The sequence below is a fragment of the Alexandromys fortis genome, unplaced genomic scaffold, assembly GCF_014885135.2.
Source record: "Alexandromys fortis isolate MF-2015 unplaced genomic scaffold, M_Fortis_MF-2015_v1.1 scaffold_595, whole genome shotgun sequence".
Lineage (NCBI taxonomy): Eukaryota > Metazoa > Chordata > Mammalia > Rodentia > Cricetidae > Alexandromys > Alexandromys fortis.
This window is the reverse complement of record NW_026068476.1, coordinates 1-20,885: the sequence shown is the minus strand read 5'-3', so window position 1 is coordinate 20,885 and position 20,885 is coordinate 1. Positions and strand designations below refer to the sequence as shown.

Here is a 20,885-nt window from a genome sequence, read left to right as displayed (position 1 = left end):
AGTGGCATAATAAAATTAAGTGGGTAATATTCCTTCTATTTCTCTTTTGTGGAATAATTTGAGGAGCATTGGCATTAACTCTTCTTTGAATGTCTTGTAGAACTCTGCACTAAAACACTTTGGTCTGAAATTTTTTTGGGGAGGTGGGAAATTTTTAATGACTCCTATTTCATGAGGGATTATATTTAAATTGTTTATCTGATCTTGGTTTAACATTGGTAAGTAGTACCTATTGAGAAAAGTATCTGTAACTTGTATTTTCCATTGTGGTGGTGTACAGGTTTGTAAAGCTTGTCCTTATGAGTCTCTGGATTTTCTTGGTGTCTGTTGTTATGCCCCCTTTTCATTTCTTTCGTTTCTTTTCTATCTTTTTAAAAAAAGATTTATTTATTTATTATATATACAGTGTTCTGTCTGTATGTATGTTTGCAGGCCTGAAGAGGGTACCAGATCTCATTAGAGATGGTTGTGAGCCACCATGTGGTTCCTGGGAATTGAACTCAGGATTTCTGGAAGAGTAGTTAGTGCTCTTAACCTCTGAGCCATCTCTCCAGCCCCTCTTTTCTTTTCTTTTTGTTAATTCAGATATTCCATCTTTGCCTTTTAGTTACGTTGAATAAAGGTTTGTCTGTCTTGTTGATTGTTGGTGGTAGTGATGGCATGTGCATGTATGTGTGTGTATGCATGTGTGTGTTTCCCTTCTCTTGATTTTGCTGGTCTGAGATTACTTGTTTCCTGTGTTTTCATGGGTATAGTTAACCTCTATAGGTTGGAGTTGTACTTTTAGACTTTCTGTACTCTTAGATTTGGAAGTAAGTATTGGTTAAATTTAATTTTATAAAAAAAATCCTATTTTATCCATTCATGGTATTTGGAAGTTTTGCTGGGTATAATCTGTGATCTCTTAAAAGTTTACAGCACCTCTGCCCAGGGTCTTCTGACTTTTATTTCCATTGAGAAGTCAGTCTTCTTAATATGTCTGTCTTTTATATGTTACGTGGTGGTTTTCCCTTGCGGTAAAAAACAATGACTTCGCGAATTTTGCATGCAAATGGACGGAAATAGAAAACACTATCCTGAGTGAGGTATCCCAGACCCAAAAAGATGAACATGGGATGTACTCACTCATAATTGGTTTCTAGCCATAAATAAAGGACATTGCGCATATAATATGTGATCCTAGAGAAGCTAAATAAGAAGGTGAACCCAAAGGAAAACATATAGTCATCCGCCTGGATATGGGAAGTAGACAAGATTGCCGGGCAAAAACTGGGAACTTGGGTGAGGTGGCATGGGGCCAAGGGGAAATGGGGTGAGAAATGTGAGAAGGGGAGATTGGGGGGAGCTTGGGGGAATGGGATGGTTGGGATAAAGGAAGGGTGGACACGGGAACAGAGAAATATATATCCTAATTTAGGGAGCCATCTTAGGGTTGGCAAGAGACTTGACTCTAGAGGGGCTCGCAGGTGTCCAGGGAGATGTCGCCAGCTAGTACCTTGAGCAACTGAGCAGAGGGAATCTGAAATGACCCTATCCTATAGCCATACTGATGAATATCTTACATACCACCTTAGAACCTTCATCTGGCGATGGATCGAGATAGAGACAGAGACCCATTTGGAGCACTGGACTAAGCTCTTAAGACCCAAATGAGGAGCAGAAGGAGGGAGAATATGAGCAAGGAAGTCAGGTCCACGAGAAGTGTACCCACCCGCTGTGACAGTGGATCTGATCTATTAGGAGCTCATCAAGGCCAGCGGGACTGGGACTGAATAAGCATGGGATGAAACCAGAATCCCTGAACGTGGTGGACAATGAAGGCTGATGAGAAGCCAAGGACAATGGCACTAGGTTTCAATCCTAATACATGAACTGGCTTTGTGGGAGCTTAGCCTGTTTGGATGCTCACCTTCCTGGTCCTGGATAGAAGTGAGAGGACCTTGGACTTCCCGCAGGGCAGGGAACCTGGACTGCTCATCATTCTTGAGAGGGAGGGGGAATGGAGTGGGGGGGAGAGGGGTAGGGCAGTGGGGGGAGGGGGAGATGTGTGGGAGGAGGGGAGGGAAATGGGAAACGGGGAGGAGGCGGTAATTTTTCAAAATAAATAAATAAATAAGATATATACATCTAACAGGTTTTTTAAAGTAAAATATTATTTATCTGATATATATATATAAAACACTTGGCTCAAGCTTGACAGGGAAAAATGTTTGAATAAATGTGATATAAGGCTCTATTTGTTAACTGGCATTCTGACATATTTATTTGAAAACAATCAATTATTTTGAAGAAACAGACTATTTGGGGACATATTTTTAACATAATTATTACTTATGGAACCCTGAAATAAAAGGGGTAAGTTATTTTATCAGTCTTTCCATTTTAGGAAAGGCAGAGACTAAAGAATCCTTTCCAAGATGAGAGCCTTGCTCATGATAATGAAGATGTGCCCTGGTATAGAAGGTATTCTTTCTAGGGAGAAGCAAGGACATTTTAAATTTATAAACTCAGGGCTGAGAGGATGACCAACCACATACCATATTGAGTGATGTTCCACCTAACTTTTACTAAATAGGCTTAAATTACACTAGAAAAGAAATATAGGTCAATTTGGCATATTTAATTAAAATAGCAGTTAATTATAAACCAAGTTGTACAATGAAAAATATAAAATTACAAGAACATGCATATAATACATATATGAATGAGTATTAGGAAGGTCATCTTAAAGACAAAGATATATCAATTTTCACTTTTAGATTAGATCTTAGATCACATTTTACTAGCATTAACAATCCTTAATCTGAACCTTGTCCTTTTAAAGATATGACTGTAATCTAAGGAGAAAACCTTGGATGTCAAAGACATAAAGCTTAAACTTTTGGGAAGACTTTAAGGAGGCTGAACAGACATCATCTTGGTACTTTAATTTTTTTTTTTCGTTAAATTGGACACAGTCAAACTTAGGAAAATGTATTATTAAAAAGGAGAGCTCACGTAGACAGGTCATCAACCATATTTTCTACTGTTATAAGTTAAGTTAAATCTTATAATTGATATGATAAGGTATCTTATAACTATGAGATATTAATTATTACTATTTTAGTACTCAACAGAATAGACAATTTTATTTGTATAGAATAAGCATATTTAGATTTTAAATGTGACTCTTGGTTGGTGTTGTATGTCCTATCAACCTCATAAAGAAAATGGTATTTTATAGAGAAAGAACAAAGTTGGCCTCCACGAGCACAAGACATGCACGAGGCACAAATATGCAGGTCAAACATCCATATACATGAAAAATAAAATTAAAAAATTTTATAAAAATATTTTTAAAAGTAATACATAGCATTTCATCCAACATGAAATTACTGTGTATATTATCCAGTTATACCAAAATGATATAAATTTGACTTATTAGTTACTTATAAGAATTGCCATAAATGAAAGAAAATTAAAAATTTCTCAACATAAATTACTGTTGAAACTTCTGTAACAGTGTTAACTCATATCTCAATGAAAACCAGTTTTCAGGATCAAAGTTATATTTGCTTTATAGAAATAAGTAACATTTTAAGATATTATAAAATAGTTAATAGCACCCTAAATATCACACCACAGGTGTCAATAGGTGCAAAGGTTGGAGACTAGGATCTCCTGCTTATCTGAGACCCGGTAAACTTAACAGTAACTGAGGCACTTTGAATATTACAAAGAGACTACAATGCAAATGAGTTATTGCACTGGTTGATTCCAGTTAAGTTGGCTATAACCAAGGCCCAAAGGCTTACTGAGAATCAGAACAGCAGGATATCCACTGAAACACAGATTTACTGTACTCATGCAGGTTCCCAGTCACAAAGTCCAGATCCACAAGGAACCTTTACCGCCAGGGTTTAAACTTGACTTTTTCTACGACAAAATGCAATTTGTTCTAGCAGATAGGTCATTAATACTTTATTGAATCTGGAATGACTGGGGAAAATGTAAACATGTGGCCACAATATTTGGAAACAGGGTAAACTAAGTTGGCTATGTAAGGTGAAATGGCTGTGAGGCAAAAGAACCCACTCCGGAGGTCTAGTGTTCCCTTCTTTAGCTCTATTGTATGGGGATACTATTATTAAATGACTGAAAACTAATCTACAAGTCTAGTATAATCATAAGGATTACTATTTAGATGTCATGGATAATTCTTTTAAACACTAATATCAATAAGTGGTTACTATTGATGATTTTAACATCAGTAAGAAGAGAGATAGTCCGTAGTCACTGCAACCCCTAAAGGACATCTTCTGACCTTATTTCTATCATGCTTACAATCTTCCTTAGTTGCATGACAACATTTTGTTCAGTGTACACCAGGGAATGGAATTGTCTGTCGGTCATCAATAGCACAACAGAGGGATTAATGTGCATGCATTCTTTGTGTTGAGACTTGGTATTACATTCAATTAACACATCCTTTCAATAAACAAGATCAAAAATTTATATAGCTTAATAAAAAAACTTTTAAGATCATGTCAACAAACTAGGTGAAAATATGAGGTGAGAAGAAACTGGTAAGAGGTGTGGGAAGTCCTTTTGTCTATGCGTTGCTTTTATTAGTTAGTGAATAAATTTGTTTTGGCCAGTGACTTAGCAGAATAGAGCTAGGCAGGAACTCTAAACTGAATGCTGGGAGAAAGAAGGCAAAGTCAGTAAGAAGCCATGTAGCCTTTGGGGACTGATGCTTACCTTGGAGTCCAGTAGGCCACGACCTTGTGGTGATGCACAGATTAATGGAGATGGGTTAGTTTGGGACCTAGGAGCTAGCTGGGAATATGCTTAAGCTATTGGCCAAACAATACTGCAATTAATACCGATTTCTCTGTGATCAATTTGGGAGTCTGAGCGTCTAGGAAATGAACAAGCAGTCTCTAGGCAACAGGAAGGAACTAAGAATGAGGAGGAACAGACACAACTTTTATTCATTGATTATATTACTGTAAAAATAGGAAGTATCCAAATCTGCATCCCCTTTCCTCAAAATGCAAGAGGAAAGAATGAAACAAGGCTGGAACTGTCTGCTTGCTCTAGAGAGATTATTTAAGAAATGGTATGGGGGGCTGGAGTGATGGCTCAGAGGTTAAGAGCACTGGCTGCTCTTCCAGAGGTCCTGAGTTCAATTCCCAGCAACTACATGGTGGCTCCAAACCATCTGAAGAGAGATCTGGCGCCCTCCTCTGGCGTGTGGGTATGAGACAGAAAGTTGTATACATAATAAATAAAAATCTTTAAAAAAAAAAAAGAAATGGTATGGGCTATAATTCTGTGAGTATAAAAATAAGTTTTAAGACTCAGGAATAATGCTGGCAGAAGTAGGTCCTTTAAAATCCATAATATCACTACCCTTATTCATTGGTTATATTTCTAGTATTGGCACAATTTCCTTCCTGTTGGACAGGCCTAAATATAAATTATACAGTAGCTGGTCACCAACAAGACAGGGACGACACTATTGTGCCTGTGTTGATATCTTGCCAGACTGATCACTGTTTGGGTTCATTGGGTTGTTATTTTCCGATTGTTATTTCCTATTTCATGACCAAAATAACTTAGGTTGTTTTTTTTTTTTTTTATTTTTTTGATACAGGGTTTCTCTGTAGTTTTTTGGTGGCTGTCCTGGAACTAGCTCTTGTAGACCAGGCTGGCCTCAAACTCACAGAGATCCGCCTGCCTCTGCCTCCTGAGTGCTGGGATTAAAGGTGTGCGCCACCACCGCCTGGCTCCAAAATAAGTTTGGAAAGAAAAATTTTTGGACACTCATGGTTCTAGAGAATAGAGCCCATAATGTGTGCCATTATCATCACAGGTAATATGGCACAGGTGAGCAAGCATAGCAATGGATACTAGCTAAAAAGATCTGAAAGCTGGAGCCAGAGAGAAAGAGCTACCTTGGAACAATGTCAGCACTGAAGCCTTAAAGCCATCCCAGTGACTAATGCCCTGCGACGAGGTGACATCTTCTAACCTTTCCCACCAGTTCCACTAACTGGTAAAAAACCATTCAAATATGGGGGCCTTTGGGAGCCATTCTCATGCAAACAGCAACAAAAGTCACAGTTGGGGAGGGCTATTGACCACTTCTCTCACTTGGCAAACTGAATTGCATCTATGACTATGACAGACTAATGAAAGTGATTTTGGTGTTAGATCCAGCTCAACCTTTCCCAGTCCTGAATCCCAAGTATGGAATGTGTCGGCAAATACAAGTTACCCTCAACCGCTCAAAGATGACCAAAGAAAAGAGTATTACTTAAATTGCTTGGGGAATTACATGGACCATCATGAACAATGCAAACAGAGATTTCTTATGCCTGGTACTGTTGTTTTTATTAATATAGGGTTCCTGGGGGAAGGGGCTGTCATGCCAAGTGATATAATTTCATTTAATATAGTGTGTGTGTTTGTGTATCCATGAGTATGTACATACTCTTGTATTGACACCTGCATTATACTTAAGTATAACATAACATTATTTATAATATTGTATAATTACACTATACAAGGTGTATATATATCACACTATACAAGACATAAACTTTTGCATATATACAAAATAACTACTTTTTTATTATTGTTTTATTTTTAGTTTTTCGATACAGGGTTTCTATGTAGCTTTGGAGCCTGTCCTGGAACAAGCTCTTGTAGACCAGACTGGCCTCGAACTCACAGAGATCCACCTGCCTCTGCCTCCCGAGTACTGGGATTAAAGGCGTGTGCCATGACTCCCTGGCTCCAAAATAACTACCTCTTAACCATTACCAAACAACATTGGCATTAGATCCTCATTCTTCTCCCATATTGGCTGTATTCATCTCATCCCTAATTAGACTCTCCTCCTCCACGGTTTTCAAGTTTTCCTCTTCCTGTCAATCACACCCAGCTACTCTCCTCTCTAGTCTCTCTCCCAATTACAATGGCATACTATTCAGGCTCACACACACAAAATCTTAAATCAGAAAATGGTTTGGTAAATGGAATCAACTACAAAACACGTGCTAAGTCAGACTCATAAAGATAAATCCTAGCTCCAAATCTTTAGATACGAGATAAACTGAAATGAACACAAAAACCATACCTTGCCTTAAGGAAAACATAATGCAAAGTAAATCTCCTGTATAGAAATGGGCCAATAATAAAAATGCTCAATATGTGAATGTACTTCTTTCAAGCTGTTTGTTTCTAAAGCCTTTAGACTAACTGCCAGAAAGTATTTCATTTATTGTTGACTTAAGATTTAAGTATATGACAAAGTTTCACAACTGTTATTTCATTTAAAATGACAATCAGATTTTTCAGTTTTGCAATGAAAATTTCTTACTGGATTTTTTTTCTTTTCTTTTCTTTGACTTTCTTTGGTTTTTTGAGACAGTTTTCTCCGCAGCTTTGGAACCTGTGCTAGAACTAGCGCTTGCAGACCAGGCTGAGCTAAAACTCACACAGATCCACCTGCCTCTGCCTCTCAAGTGCTAGGATTAAAGGCATGTGCTTGGATTTGGTTCCTTTTAAACCCCAAGGTGGATATCTGAATGTCCTTTTCTTAGCTGTGACAAATTCCAACTAGTAGAAAAACATTTAGAAGGAAGTGTTACAATGGGCTTGATGCTGCAGAGTGTGAGGATCTCTTCAGGAGGAGTAAAGGCCCGATGTCAGGACTCACATGATAGTATACAATCAGGAGGCAGAGGGAGTAGACTAGGAGTATCATGTCTTGAAATCTCAAACTTGCTGAGAGTGACAGATATTCACCCCAGGCCATACTGTCTAATTGTCCTCAAACTGTTCCACCAACGGGAACAAAGTTTCAAACTTATTAGCCTATTGGGCCATTCCCAAGCACACCACTACTATATCTGTTTTCAAAGCTACTGCCATAGCCACAGGTAAAAACAGAACCAAAAACCAAAAACAACAACGAAATACAGGTACTGTTCATAATGCAAGTAGTTTGCATGCTACATATAGCAAAATATTGGGCATTAATATTACACTTTTGCAGGTCTCACAATCTGTATCTTTCCACATTAAAACACTGTATTTGTCAGCTATGCCTCTACTGCTATGAACATGTCATTATTTCTTTACTCATTTGTATTTTTCTTTCTGTGTTCATTAGGAAGCCTGCATTTGATTCTCAGGAGACAACTTTCAGGAACTGGATCTCTATTTCCACCATGCAAGATCCAATGAGGGAACTGAGATAATCACATCTTCTGGCAAGAACCATTACTAGCTGAGGCATCTCATGTTCCAATCACATTCTTCTTCCATATCTCACAACGGAAGCAATTTGACCAATGCACTGTCACAAAGTCTGCACATTGCAGCTTTCACTGTGAGATCATTTTGGGTTTGACCATAGGTCTGAAACATGGAAATTCAGGAACAGATTGTTTAAGAGGATAGGGTTTTTAAAAACTGTGAACATTTTCCCCACATTTGTTAAAAACATAAAAGCTTTCCCCAGTGGGGAAAAAATTGAATATAATAAGAACTGCGGCTGCTAAAGGATTATGTGATTATACACATAAGATCTGTCTCTAAGGTAGATTCTTAGAACTTCATGGAAACAGAAACTTATGAAGGCTTCTGACAATATTTGAATGCATACATGCATTAGGCCTCTTTCCTGTGTAAATTCTTACATGAGGGTTACAGGAACTGGAGGTGGAGAAGGCTTTCCCACACTGCTAATATTGGTAAGGTTCCTCACTAATGTGAGATAGTTTATATTTGATAAAATAAGAACAAAGAAATAGTTTTCCAAATGTTTATGAACAGAGGGTTTCTTTCCAATGTGAATGTTTTTATTACTCTTGGGCAAAGTGGAAATAGTGAAGGTTATCCACAGTGCTAACCAGCAGCATTAGGCTACCAACTAGTGTGAAGCATTTCATGTCTAGTAAGATGACCAGAGCAGCTGAAGGCTTTTTGACAATTCTTACATGCATAAGGCCTGTTTTTTGAGTTAACTCTTTCATGCCTTTAAAAATCACTAGACTAAATGAGAACCCACATGTTTTAAACACAGGTTTCTCTCCAGTGTGATTTCTTTCATGCAAGTTAGACCAAGCAGAAGTGTTGAAGGTTTTTCCACAATGTTTCCATGAGTTGGCTTGTCTCTAGTGTAAATCATTTCATGAATGTTCAATAGTGGGTGAAGGCTCTTTCCACAATGTTCAAATCATGAGGCTTCTGTCCAGTGTGGAGTCTTTCAGAAGTCTTACACAAACTGAAATTGGTTTTTCAACAAGGCTTTTCTCACGTGTGGCGCCTTTCATGTCTGTAACGACTACTGGAGTCACTGAAGGATTTTCCACAATGCGTACATGCATAGGGCTTGTCTTTGGAGTGAACTCTTTCGTGCTTGTTAAGATCACTAGACTGAATGAACAGTTTCCCACATGTTTTACAGACAAAGTCTTTCTCTCCAGTGTGAATTTTTTCATGCAAGTTTCGACAAGTAGAAGTTTTGAAGGTTTTTCCACAATGTTTACATGCATAAGGCTTCTCTCCGGTGTGAACTCTTTCATGAGCGTGCAGTTGATTGGAGCGGGTAAATGCTTTTCCACAATGCTTACACACATAAGGCTTCTCTCCAGTGTGAACTCTTTCATGACCTTTACATGAACTAAAATTAGTGAAAGTTTTCCCACAATACTTACATGTATAAGGCTTCTCTCCTGTGTGAATCCTTTCATGCCTGTTACGACGACTGGAGTCACTGAAGGCTTTCCCACAAAACTTACATGCGTAAGGATTCTCTCCAGTGTGACTCCGTTCATGTCTACTACGGCGACTTAGGTCACTGAAGGCTTTTCCACAATGCTTACAGACATAAGGCTTTTCTCCACTGTGAATTCTTTCATGAATATTACAATAAGCAGAACTGGTGAAAGCTTTTCCACAATAGTTACATGCATAAGGCCTTTCTCCAGTGTGAATTCTTTCATGAATGTTTCGGTAAGAGGAACTGGTGAAGGCTTTTCCACAATGTCTACATGCATAGGGATTCTTTCCAATATGACTGCTTTCATTATTGTTATGATAACTGTATTGTGTGAAGGCTTTTCCAAAATGTTTATAAGCACAAGGCTTCCCTCTACTGTGAGTTACCTCATGGTTTTCAAAACATTTTGCATAAGTAAATGTTTTGCCACACTGACTACAAATGTACCTTTTCTCTCCAATATGACTTTTTTCATGGCTGATAAAGTTACTGGAATGAATGACTGATTCTTCACAAAGTTTACATACAAATGGTCTCCCTTCTTTATTGATTCCTTCATCATTCTGGCCATATGTGCATCTTGTTAAGTCATTCTCATTGAGTTTATCTCCAGTGTGAGCTCTCTCCTGAGGCTGATCAAAACAGAGACTCCTACAGGTTTCATTACATTGTTGACTTTTGCAGGGTTTCTCCTTAGGAGAAGTTTCCAGTTCCAGAAGTGATTCAGAATGACTGATGAGTTTCCAACGTTTCTGATGTATAAAATCTTTTGCCATAGCTTCCTTACATACAGATCGTATCCCTCTAAGTTGTTCTCTGAGATACCCATGTGAGGATGAATGACAAATGATGTTTTTTACATGCAATGGACTTTGATGAACTCTTACTCCTGGGTGCACGTCTTTATTGATGATAGTCTCTGTAATGGGTTTCTGGTTCTTATCACACTCACTATTACATCCACAGTCTTTCTCAATCACCAGAGTTCTGCAAAAAAATGAGAAAAACATTAGTGTAGCCAAGGGAAATATCTGAGACTGTGTGTGAACCACTGCAACTATACTATCTCAGGGGCAACAAAAGAATGCCATCAATGTTAAGGACAATATAGGCCACATGTAAAGATCCTGTCATGTGCAAAGAAGTAGAGGGTTGACTTTACTTATATAGTCTTCCAGCAGATCGGATTTAGATGATCAGCATTCATGTGGAGGGCTCACAAGTTTCTGTTACTCTTGATCTAAAGGATCTCTTTCTCTTTTCTGCCTTCTACAAATGTTTTTGTCATGCAAGACACCATACACATGAACACAAAGTAAATGAATGGCATAAAAAAAGTGAATATGGAGGCAAAAGTTTTATTGTTGGAAGACAATCATAACAATCACATAAAAAACTGAAACACTGTGGCATTCTAGATACTCAGCCGGTTTTGGTTGGTTATCAACTAGATTCATTTAGGGTCATCTGAGAATCGAAACCCTCAATGGAGAAAATGGCTCATTCAGCTTGGCCTGTAAACAAGTCTGTGGGAGGATTTTCACCTTCCTGATTGATAAAAGAGGCCTCTGACAATGCTGGGTAGTGTGCCCACGGCGGAAGTGCATGAGATGCGTAGGAAAGATGCCTGCAGCTTAGTTTTGCTCATCGTTACACAAACTAGGACACACATCCGAGAAGAGAGAAACAGAAAGGAGAAAATGCCTTTATCAAGTTGACATTTAGGTCTATCTGTGTGGGCATTTTCTTGATCACTGATTGAGGTAGAGTGCCCCAGTTCACTGTGGGTATTGTCCCCCTAGAGATGTGGGCCAGAAGCCAAGTAACGGATGAGGAGCACACCAATAAACAGAATTTCTCCATCACCCCTGCTTCAGTTCCTACATCAAGATTCTTGCCATGTTTGGGTTCCTGCCTTGACATTCTTCTATGATTAGGCTGTGACAAGGAAGTGTAAGTAAAAATGAGCTCTACCTCTGAGTTGTGTGGTTTTTTTTTTTGTCACAGCAAAAGAGAGAAAATAAATGACAGCTCTAATAAGAAATGACAGAATAATATACGTAAAAAAAGTAAATACTTTTGGATATGAAGGTAAGTTTTGTGTAATAAGCCACCAGAAAAGCTCCTTCAGAGCTTAATGTCCCTGACGTATTTATGATATTAATAGATTACATAGATGGGATACTCAGATATTGAATGGTAAATCAATGCTCTGTTGCAGGAATTTGTGTAGGATCATTTTTCATTTAAGTTTACTTGGAGCATTTGGCAGGATCTCAGTTGGTTTATGATTCCCAAATATTTGACATAAACTCTTGTCCACTGAATATAAATTACCTTGTATTTCTGCTGAGATCTTTGTAGTCCTCTTCAATATTTTCTTCTAGTGCTTTCTCTAGAAGAAAAATCAGAATACTTTACGACATTCATATTGAACATAAAAAATTATTACAATCTAGCTTTTATGACATGGGTATTCACTCTAAATTTACTACATATTCCCTTCAAGAATCCAAATCACAACACTACACACATAAGCAGAAAACAGTTGCACTCTAACTGAATAACCAATGGGAGCACTGTAAATTTTGGTCTCTGGCCTCCATCTTTGGAGGCCCCGCCCCTGTGCCCCTTCACACCTTGCTGAGGAGGGCCAAGGAGGGTCAAGATAGCACACCAAACCTTGGCCCCTCCCCAGAGGAGGTCAGGACCACTCCCCTAGACTATTTAAACTGCTCCCTGGAAAGTTAACATGTGGTCATGTCTTGCCCCCCGCCCCTCCGCCCAGTTTGTTTTGATTCAGCATGATTCGGATTTTTGCCTTGACAGAACTTGTGTTAGAAAATATTCCTAACAAGCACTTTTTTTTTTTTTTTACCTATGAAGATCAGGTTTAAAAATGTTTCTTCCATCACAGCACTGTAGAGCTTCTTTTGAGTAGAATCCAACAATGCCCACTCTTCTGCAGTGAAGTTCACAGCAACATCCTCAGAGGTCACTGGCTCCTAAGAGTGCATATATTGGGATGGTTAGCTTTACCTGACAGGCTGACAAGATACAGAATCATCTAGCATATATGTTTCTGAAGATACCTCTAAGTGATCCTTTAAATAGGATTAACTGAAGAATACCTGTGGGAGGCTATCTTGATTACTTACCTAATACAGGAAGATCCACTGCCTCAGGTACTACATGCCTGCCAGTCAGGCATCACAATCCCTGACTTCAAATGATACTACAGAGCTACGGTACTGCAAACAGCCTGGTATTGGCATAAAAACAGACAGGAGGACCAATGAAACTGAATCAAAGGCCTGGATATTAATTCACACACTTTAGAACACCTGATTTTTGACAAAGAAGCAAAAAAATATCAAATGGAAAAAAGAAAGCATTTTTAACAAATGGTGCTGGCATAACTGGATTTCAACATGTAGAAGAGTGAAAATAGACCCATTATCTATCACCATGCACAAAACTCAAGTCCAAATGGATCAGACCTCAACATAAAGCCAGCCACACTGAACCTCATAGAAGAGAAAGTGGGCAGTACGCTTGAACACATTGGCACAGGAGACCCCTTCCTAAATATAACCCCAGCAGCACAGACACTGAGAGAAAAAATTAATAAATGGGACCTCCTGAAACTGAAAAGCTTCTGTAAAGCAAAGGACATGGTCAACAAGACAAAACGACAGGCTACAGAATGAGAAAAGATCTTCACCAACCCCACATCAGACAGAAATCTGATCTCCAAAATATACAAAGAACTCAAGAAATTGGTCATCAAAAGAACAAATAATCCAATAAAAAAAATGGAGTACAGAGCTAAAGAGAGAACTCTCAAAAGAGGAATCTAAAATGGCTGAAAGATACTTAAGGAAATGCTCAACATCCTTATTCATCAGAGAAATGCAAATCAAAACAACTCTGAGAACCCATCTTATGCCTCTAAGAATGGCCAAGATCAAAAACACTGATGACAACTTATGCTGGAAAGGTTGTGGGAAAAAGAGAACACTTCTGCATTGTTGGTGGGAATGCAATCTGGTACAGCCCCTTTGGACGTCAGTGTGGTGATTTCTCAGAAAATTAGGAAACAACCTTCCTCAAGACCCAGTAATACCACTTTTGGGTATATATCCAAAGGATGCTCAATCATGCCACAAGGACATGTGCTCAACTATGTTCATAGCAGCATTGTTTGTCATAGCCAGAACCTGGAAACAACCTAAATGTCCCTTGACTGAAAAATGGATAAGGAAAATGTGGTACATTTACACAATGGAGTACTTACTACACAGTGGAAAAAATAACATCTTGAAATCTGCAGGAAAATGGATGGAGCTAGAAAACATTAACATTGAGTGAGGTATCCAGACACAGAAAGACAATTATCACATGTACTCACTCATAGGCGGTTTTTATACATAAAGCAAAGAAAACCAGCCTACAAATCAGAATCACAGAGAACCTAGACAATGAAGACACTAAGAGAGACATACATAGATCTAATCTACATGGGAAGTAGAAAAAGACAAGATCTCCTGAGTAAATTGGGAGCATGAGGACCTTGGGAGAGGGTTGAAGGGGGAGGGGAGACGCAGGGAGGGGAGCAGAGAAAAATGTAAAGCTCAATAAAAATCAACAACAGCAAAAAAGAAAATACACAGACTAACAAAATGGTTGCGAAAACAGGATCCATCCTTCTGTTGCATCCAAGAAACATACCTCAATACCAAGCACAGGTATCACCTCAGGGAAAAGGATTGGAAAAAAGATATTCTAAGTGAATGACCTAAGAAGCAAGTTGTTGTAGCCATTTTAGCATATAACAAAATGGACTTCAAACCTAAACTAATTAAAAGACACAGGGAAGGATCAGTGGAAAAACATACCATGATGGCATTTCCATTCTTAACATCTCTGTGCCCTCTGAATGAACTAAACAAGGCCTATGTGAATTCACAGACTGAAGCAGCAATCCTAGGGGCCTACATGGATCTGAACCAGGTCCTCTGGGTATATATTATAGCTTTCGGTTCAGTACTCTTATGGGACACCCGAACATGTGAACTTGTGGGTCTCTTTTCCTCCATGAGGTTGCCTTGTCCAACCTTGTTCTGACGTTTTCTGTTTTACCTCATTATATTTTACTTTGTCATGTTTGGCCACTATCTCTTAGAAACCTGTTATTGTCTAATGAGAGACAGAAAGGGAGTAGACCCAGAGGGGAGGGCAAATAGAAAGAAACTGGGAGAAGAAGAGGGAAGGGAAACAATAATCAGGATATGTTGTCTAAGAATAGAAACTGTTTTCAATAAAATGAAAATATATAACAAAGAATCACTACAAACAACATATGAAGCAAATTTATCTTTCCTCAGACTGGTAACTTTGGAAAACCTCAGTCAGGAAAACAAGAAAAAAAAAAAAAAGCCTTGCACGTTATCATTTTGTGAAACTAAAGCAAAACAAGGAGGCTAGAGAAGTGGCTCAGTGGTAAAGAGCACTTGTTGCTCTTGCAGAGGACCTGGGTTCAGTTCCTAGTACCCACAAAGTGGTTCACAACCAGCTGTCACTCCAGTTCCGTGAGAACCAAAGGCACCACCAAGCATGCGAGTGGTACACAAACATATATGCAGGGAAGCGCACACACACAAAACAAACCGCATAAATCTAAAATAAAATTAAAAATACTAAAGAAAAACAAAACAAGAAAACCGAAGGCAAAAATCCAAAAACCATATTGAATGGGGTGTTAAGGAGAGACAGTTCTGTGGGAAACTTCTCAACCACCAGGAGGCATGGGAAACAATTCTGAGGCAGACCAGATGACGGAGGGGAGGGGATGGGAGGAGACAGAAATGATATCCGAGGTGATAATGCATAAAACCTAAATCAAAGCAAACAGAAGCACAAGCGAAGGGAAACTGCACAGACCACCCAGGTCCCTACAGTTCGGGCTCTGCATTTCCAACCCGCCAGCGCCGCAAGGTCTGAGTAGGCGAAAGTCCATGGCAAGGACTAACCCAAGATTGCTGGAAGCAGCTTCACCAGAACAGAAAACTGGGGCACTCGGGGCACAAGGTTTCCGTGGGGTGCACACTGCACGCACAGGTGGGCACAGGCATTGTTGAGCCAGACTCCGCCTTCCACTGGACTGCACAGCGCCCGGGAAGACTCCAGGTGCTGGCGACGCAAAACCCAATTGTCCCCAAGATTCCAGCGCCCCAGGCACACTCACCATTTCTGACGTGTCTGGGTGTCTTCTCAAAGAGAACTGGAGTCAGCTGAACACAAAGTGGTCCAGACCAGACCATCACAAGGATCCCCCCCCCCCCGTAGTAAACGAAGCGTAAGAAATGACTTCCGGGACGCGCGCTGCAACCATCTGCGCCCCTGATTGGACAGTTCGGCGTCTTTTAGTAATATGGTCCCTGATTGGCGAATTGTACTCAGTCCGAGAAAATTATCAAAACAATTTAGGAAAGCTCAGCTGCAAGACCTGACTGACTGCTCGCTCTCTCAGAAGAACGCGAACTTCTGTGAATTCAAAGCCATTCAGGGCTACATGGTAAGATCCTGACCCAAAACAAAACAAAAAAGCCCGGCATGGTGCAGGCATATCTATTCGGGATCTCTAAGTGGAGGCTAGCCTGGTCCAGAGAACTAGTTCCCGGACAGACAATACATAGTGGTGGTGCACACCTTTAATCCCAGCCCTTGGGAGGCAGAGGCATAAACCCTGTCTCGAATAACCAAAATAAATAAATAAATAAATAAATAAATAAATAAATAAATAAATAAATAAATAAATAAATAAATAAATAAATAAAACCCCAAAAACATAGTACCAGAGAAAAGCTGTCTCGGAAAACCAAATCAAGTAAGGAAGCAAAAAATAAACAACAAAACAAATTTTAAAACAAAAGCTCTAACATATTATCCGTCCCGTGTGGAATGAACCTGTTCCATTTCGGGATTTCACTGCATTGTAAGACGACACAATCTGGGATTTGGAATGCACTCACTGCCTCGAACACCCAGTATTCGCCACCTGCCCTTTCCATAAAGATGGAGCCTTAAGTTTGCTCATTCCATTCCAATCTTCCCCCCCCCAAAGGAAAACAGCAGGTTTTCTGGGTAGAAACAGCCCCCTAGTAGGTTCAAGCACAGGGAACACGTGTGGCGCTTGATAGGAAACCCCGTAAAAATTACGGTTGAGGTAAAGGAAAGTTCATGACTTTCTCACACTTCATGTCTAAGTGTATCCCTCTTTTGTCAATATAATTAAAACATACCAACAAGGAACTACTATTATTCAATCGTTGTATAGAATAGACACACATACTAGGGGGTCCTTAACTAAGAATTCAGAGATATGAAAAGAAACCCCTGAATTTCAAAAAAGGTGGATTTTGTTGTTGTCTTTTTGTTTTGCTTTTTGATCATGACCATGAAGAAAGCCTCCATTTGCTAGAGTATATACCCCCAAACCCCTGGATCTCAGATTACCAAGAAAGAGCCCCACACGGGCAGTCTCTAATGATGATGCAGACACACCAAACAATTTATCTTTGGGAACTTACCTTGCCAGCTATTGCTTCCAGAACCATGGAATAATTCTCTCAAAACTAAAACTAAGATAATCGCCAGAATTATAATGCCACTCATACCCACATTAGATTTACCTATTTTATTTTGTCTTTGTGGGGGAAGGGGGAGACTCTTTCTGCAACTAAAGGGAAGCTCTCATCCCTGCTGGGTAAGGCTTTCCAGGACTACTGTGCTAGTTTTGAAATATATATATATATATAAAAATTTTTCTGGAATGACTTACATGCTGCACTCTAGTTGTGGATGGAAAGTACAAAAATCTAGTAGTTACTCACACCTATGAGGCTGGGTGTCTCAGCTGGCCTTCTATATATGCTGGAATCCCAAAGAAGTAGACTTCAATGCCGGTGAAGAGATGGATGTGCTAACAAGCGGAGGGCAAGCTGGCAAAGAACAGACACATCCCATTTCTTCTTCCCTTGTCTTTATATATGCTTCTGCTGGTGGCCAGCACCAACAGTGAACAGATCCCAGAGAGGATGGAAGAAGGATCAGGCAAGGGGAGCGTTGGGTCCGACACCCAGACTTTGTAACCCAGACTGACAAGCAATCAGAAATTTTCTTATTTATACCGATTTTAAAGTCATTCATGATTTCTCAAGAGACACACATCACAGCATTTTGTTTCGGGCGTACATTACTAGCATGCCCAGGGTTACAGGTTAGGCACAGACAGAGTAGATTATCAACAATACATATCCCTATTCCTAGAATTTTACAGAACATTTCAGCTTAGGCAAGCATAATAAAGCAGCCAGTTCTCAGGCTGGCAACAATTTGAGGTTTCAAGATGTTTGAGATACTATCTGAATCAGTGCAGGTAACTCCTCAGGCTTTGAGCAGAGTGTTGTTAGCTGTTGGTGGTCAATCCTATTACTTGCAAATTAGCCTAAGCCTGACTTAGGAACCATTGTAGCTGATATTCAACCTTTGTAATATTTGCATTCATAACCTTATAAGAATTTGTTAAAAAAAATAATTGTTTCATTTCTAAATTAGGTAGCATCGCAGCAACCTGATGTAATCCAAGCTTTTTAGGAGTGACAAATCTTAATAACTTAATCTTCTTATAATCTTCTATGTCATTCTTATACCACCTATAAATGCTTTTGTTATCCTTGTCATTCTAGCTCTTCTTGCTGAATTCTTTTTTAGAAGACACACACACACACACACACACACATGCCTCTACCTTATAGGTTATGTTTCTAAGAATTTCTAGGTATACTGTAAAAAGAGTTCTATGTGCTCTGGTCTGCAGCCAATCCTACTATCCTGCTGAACCTTGGCCAGCCTCTTCTGAATTCATATAGTTCTATTTTGTTCTTTAGTTTGCATAAGGGCAGATAACAATCTCCAAGGCACAGGGAAGACCCCCCCCTCAAGTAGGGCCAACTAAGGTCACTACCCTGAAAGCAGGGGGTAGTATGTTCAGGACTTTTTCAGGGGGATACAGAAACAATTTTCTCAGAAAAGATATAGGTGAACACTCATGCTAATAGCTCCCCAAGAGTGTAACACACAGAGATTCAAATTGAAAGTTAAGGGCATCAGTTAGCATTTGGCTCAACTTTCCTGGAACTTCGTCAAGCAGCTACGCTGCCTTCGTGACTTTCACAATTCCCATAGGAGATGGCCGTGCCAGGTTTCCAGCAGAAGGTGTGGCCCAGAATAAAGGTGTTTCTTCCAGCCTCAAGATCTGAATTAAAGGTGTGTATCAACCATCAGCCTCAAGAGACAAACCAAAGGTATGTTGTCTTCTTGCCTCAAGATCCAGATCAAAAGTGTACCCTCCATTTCTGGATTATAGCTCATTTCTGATATGGTCCAGCTGATAACAAAGATTAGCCATCACATTTTTCTAGATTAATAGAATGTGCACAGGTGGTGGCTCAAGGACCCTGTCTTTTTTGTAGCATAAACTGTCATAATGGAGTAGTAACCATTCTGTCAATTATTCTTCTCCATCGACTCCCCAAACCCTTAGGAAAACAGGCTTTCTCAGATCACAGCGTTTCTGTCATTTCCACTGGATACGTGGCCTTAGGAAAACAGGCTTTCTCAGATCACAGCGTTTCTGTCATTTCCACTGGATACGTGGCCTGACAGGACTCTGTATTTGTGAAGAGGAGTCATGACTCCTACCAATAGATAGAACTCTTAGCAAATTCCCGTTAAACAATAAGTAAAGCCCAGTCCTTCACTGGGTTTACATTTTTATATTACTTTATTGATAATTCTCTATTCAGATCTGTACCCCATTTTTAAATAATTGTTTTTTTTTAATAATAAGGCCACCTGAGATGTGGTCTTATTATGTAGCACAGACTGAAATTTGAAATTTATTCTCCAGCAATGCTGAGGCTTGCATGAACAGCCCATATACTGCGGTTCTGTTGAACTTTTCCATAATGGGTTTCATGGTCTAAGTTGATGAGGATGACTGACCAGATCTCTTCCTCAAGAGGGCACCAGATCTCATTACAGATTGTTGTGAGCCACCATGTGGTTGCTAGGAATTGAACTCAGGACCTTTGGAAGAGCAGGCAGTGCTCTTAACCTCTGAGTCATCTCTCCAGCCCTAAAAACTTGTTTTTATTGAGCTATATATATTGTATATTTTGGATATTAGCCCTCGACCAGATGTAGAGTTGGTGAAAATCTTTTCCATTCTTTAGGCTACTGTATTGTGCTATTGACAGTGTCCTTTGCTTACAGACCCTTTTCTATACATGAAGTCCCACTTAGTAACTGTTGACCTTAGTGCCTACTACAAGTGTTCTACTTAGGAAATTGCCTCCTGTGTCAATGTGTTCAAAGCAATTCCTTACTTTCTCTTCTATCATGTTCAGTGTATCTGGTTTTGTGTTGAGGTCTTTGATCCACTTGCACTTGAGTTTTGTGCAGGGTGATAGATATGAACCTATTTGCATTCTTCTACATGCTGACATTGGGTTAGGTCAGCACCATTTGTTGAGGGTGTTGTTCTTTTCTCCAGTGTGTATTTCTGGCTTCTGTATCAAAAAGTCCATATATGTGTCTATATATGTGTGGATTTACATCTGGATCCACTGGTTAAAGTGCCAGTTTTTATGCACATAACATGCAGGTTTTGTTATCATTACAGATGGAAATCAGGAATAGTGATAACTCTGGTAGTTCTTTTATTACTCAGGGTTGCTTCAGTTATCTTGAATTCCCCCCTCCCCCATGAAATCGACTGTAGTTCTTTCAAGGTCTATAAAAAATTGTGTTTTAGTTCTCATGAGAGCTGGGCCTCTTTCCAAGCCAGCACTACAGATCTCTGTTATTTTTAGGTAACTTTTCACAATAATTTCTTCAACTTTGCACAATAATTTCTTTTTTTTGGAGACAGGGTTTATCTGTGGCTTTGGAGCCTGTCCTGGCACTAGCTCTGTAGACCAGGCTGGTATCAAACTCACAGAGATCCGCCTGCCTCTGCCTCCTGAGTGCTGGGATTAAAGGC

At 39.5% G+C, this 20,885-nt stretch overlaps 1 protein-coding gene across 2 annotated transcripts; it reads right to left on the bottom strand.

Moving 5' to 3' along the window:
• Positions 1–2,599: 2,599 nt before the first annotated feature.
• On the bottom strand, positions 2,600–16,154 carry LOC126495766 (zinc finger protein 14-like). 2 transcript variants are annotated; one of them, XM_050133363.1, is made up of 4 exons: positions 16,026–16,154; positions 12,657–12,783; positions 12,116–12,173; positions 2,600–10,765 (listed from the first exon to the last, which is right to left on the bottom strand). In XM_050133363.1, the coding sequence occupies exons 1-4, from the start codon at positions 16,026–16,028 to the stop codon at positions 9,310–9,312; spliced, it is 1,644 nt and encodes a 547-aa protein (XP_049989320.1). In that variant the 5' UTR covers positions 16,029–16,154; the 3' UTR covers positions 2,600–9,309. The 2 variants fall into 2 exon arrangements, with proteins under 2 accessions (XP_049989320.1, XP_049989321.1); XM_050133364.1 differs by lacking the exon at positions 12,657–12,783 and having other exon boundaries at positions 16,026–16,148.
• Between the last annotated feature and the right edge of the window lie 4,731 nt (positions 16,155–20,885).

Coding starts and splice junctions, on each gene's coding strand:
- LOC126495766 (XM_050133363.1), bottom strand. Junction 12,174..12,656: donor TTTAAACCTGATCTTCATAG/GTAAAAAAAAAA, acceptor TTTTTCTTCTAG/AGAAAGCACTAGAAGAAAAT. Junction 10,766..12,115: donor GATCTCAGCAGAAATACAAG/GTAATTTATATT, acceptor ATTTTTTTGCAG/AACTCTGGTGATTGAGAAAG.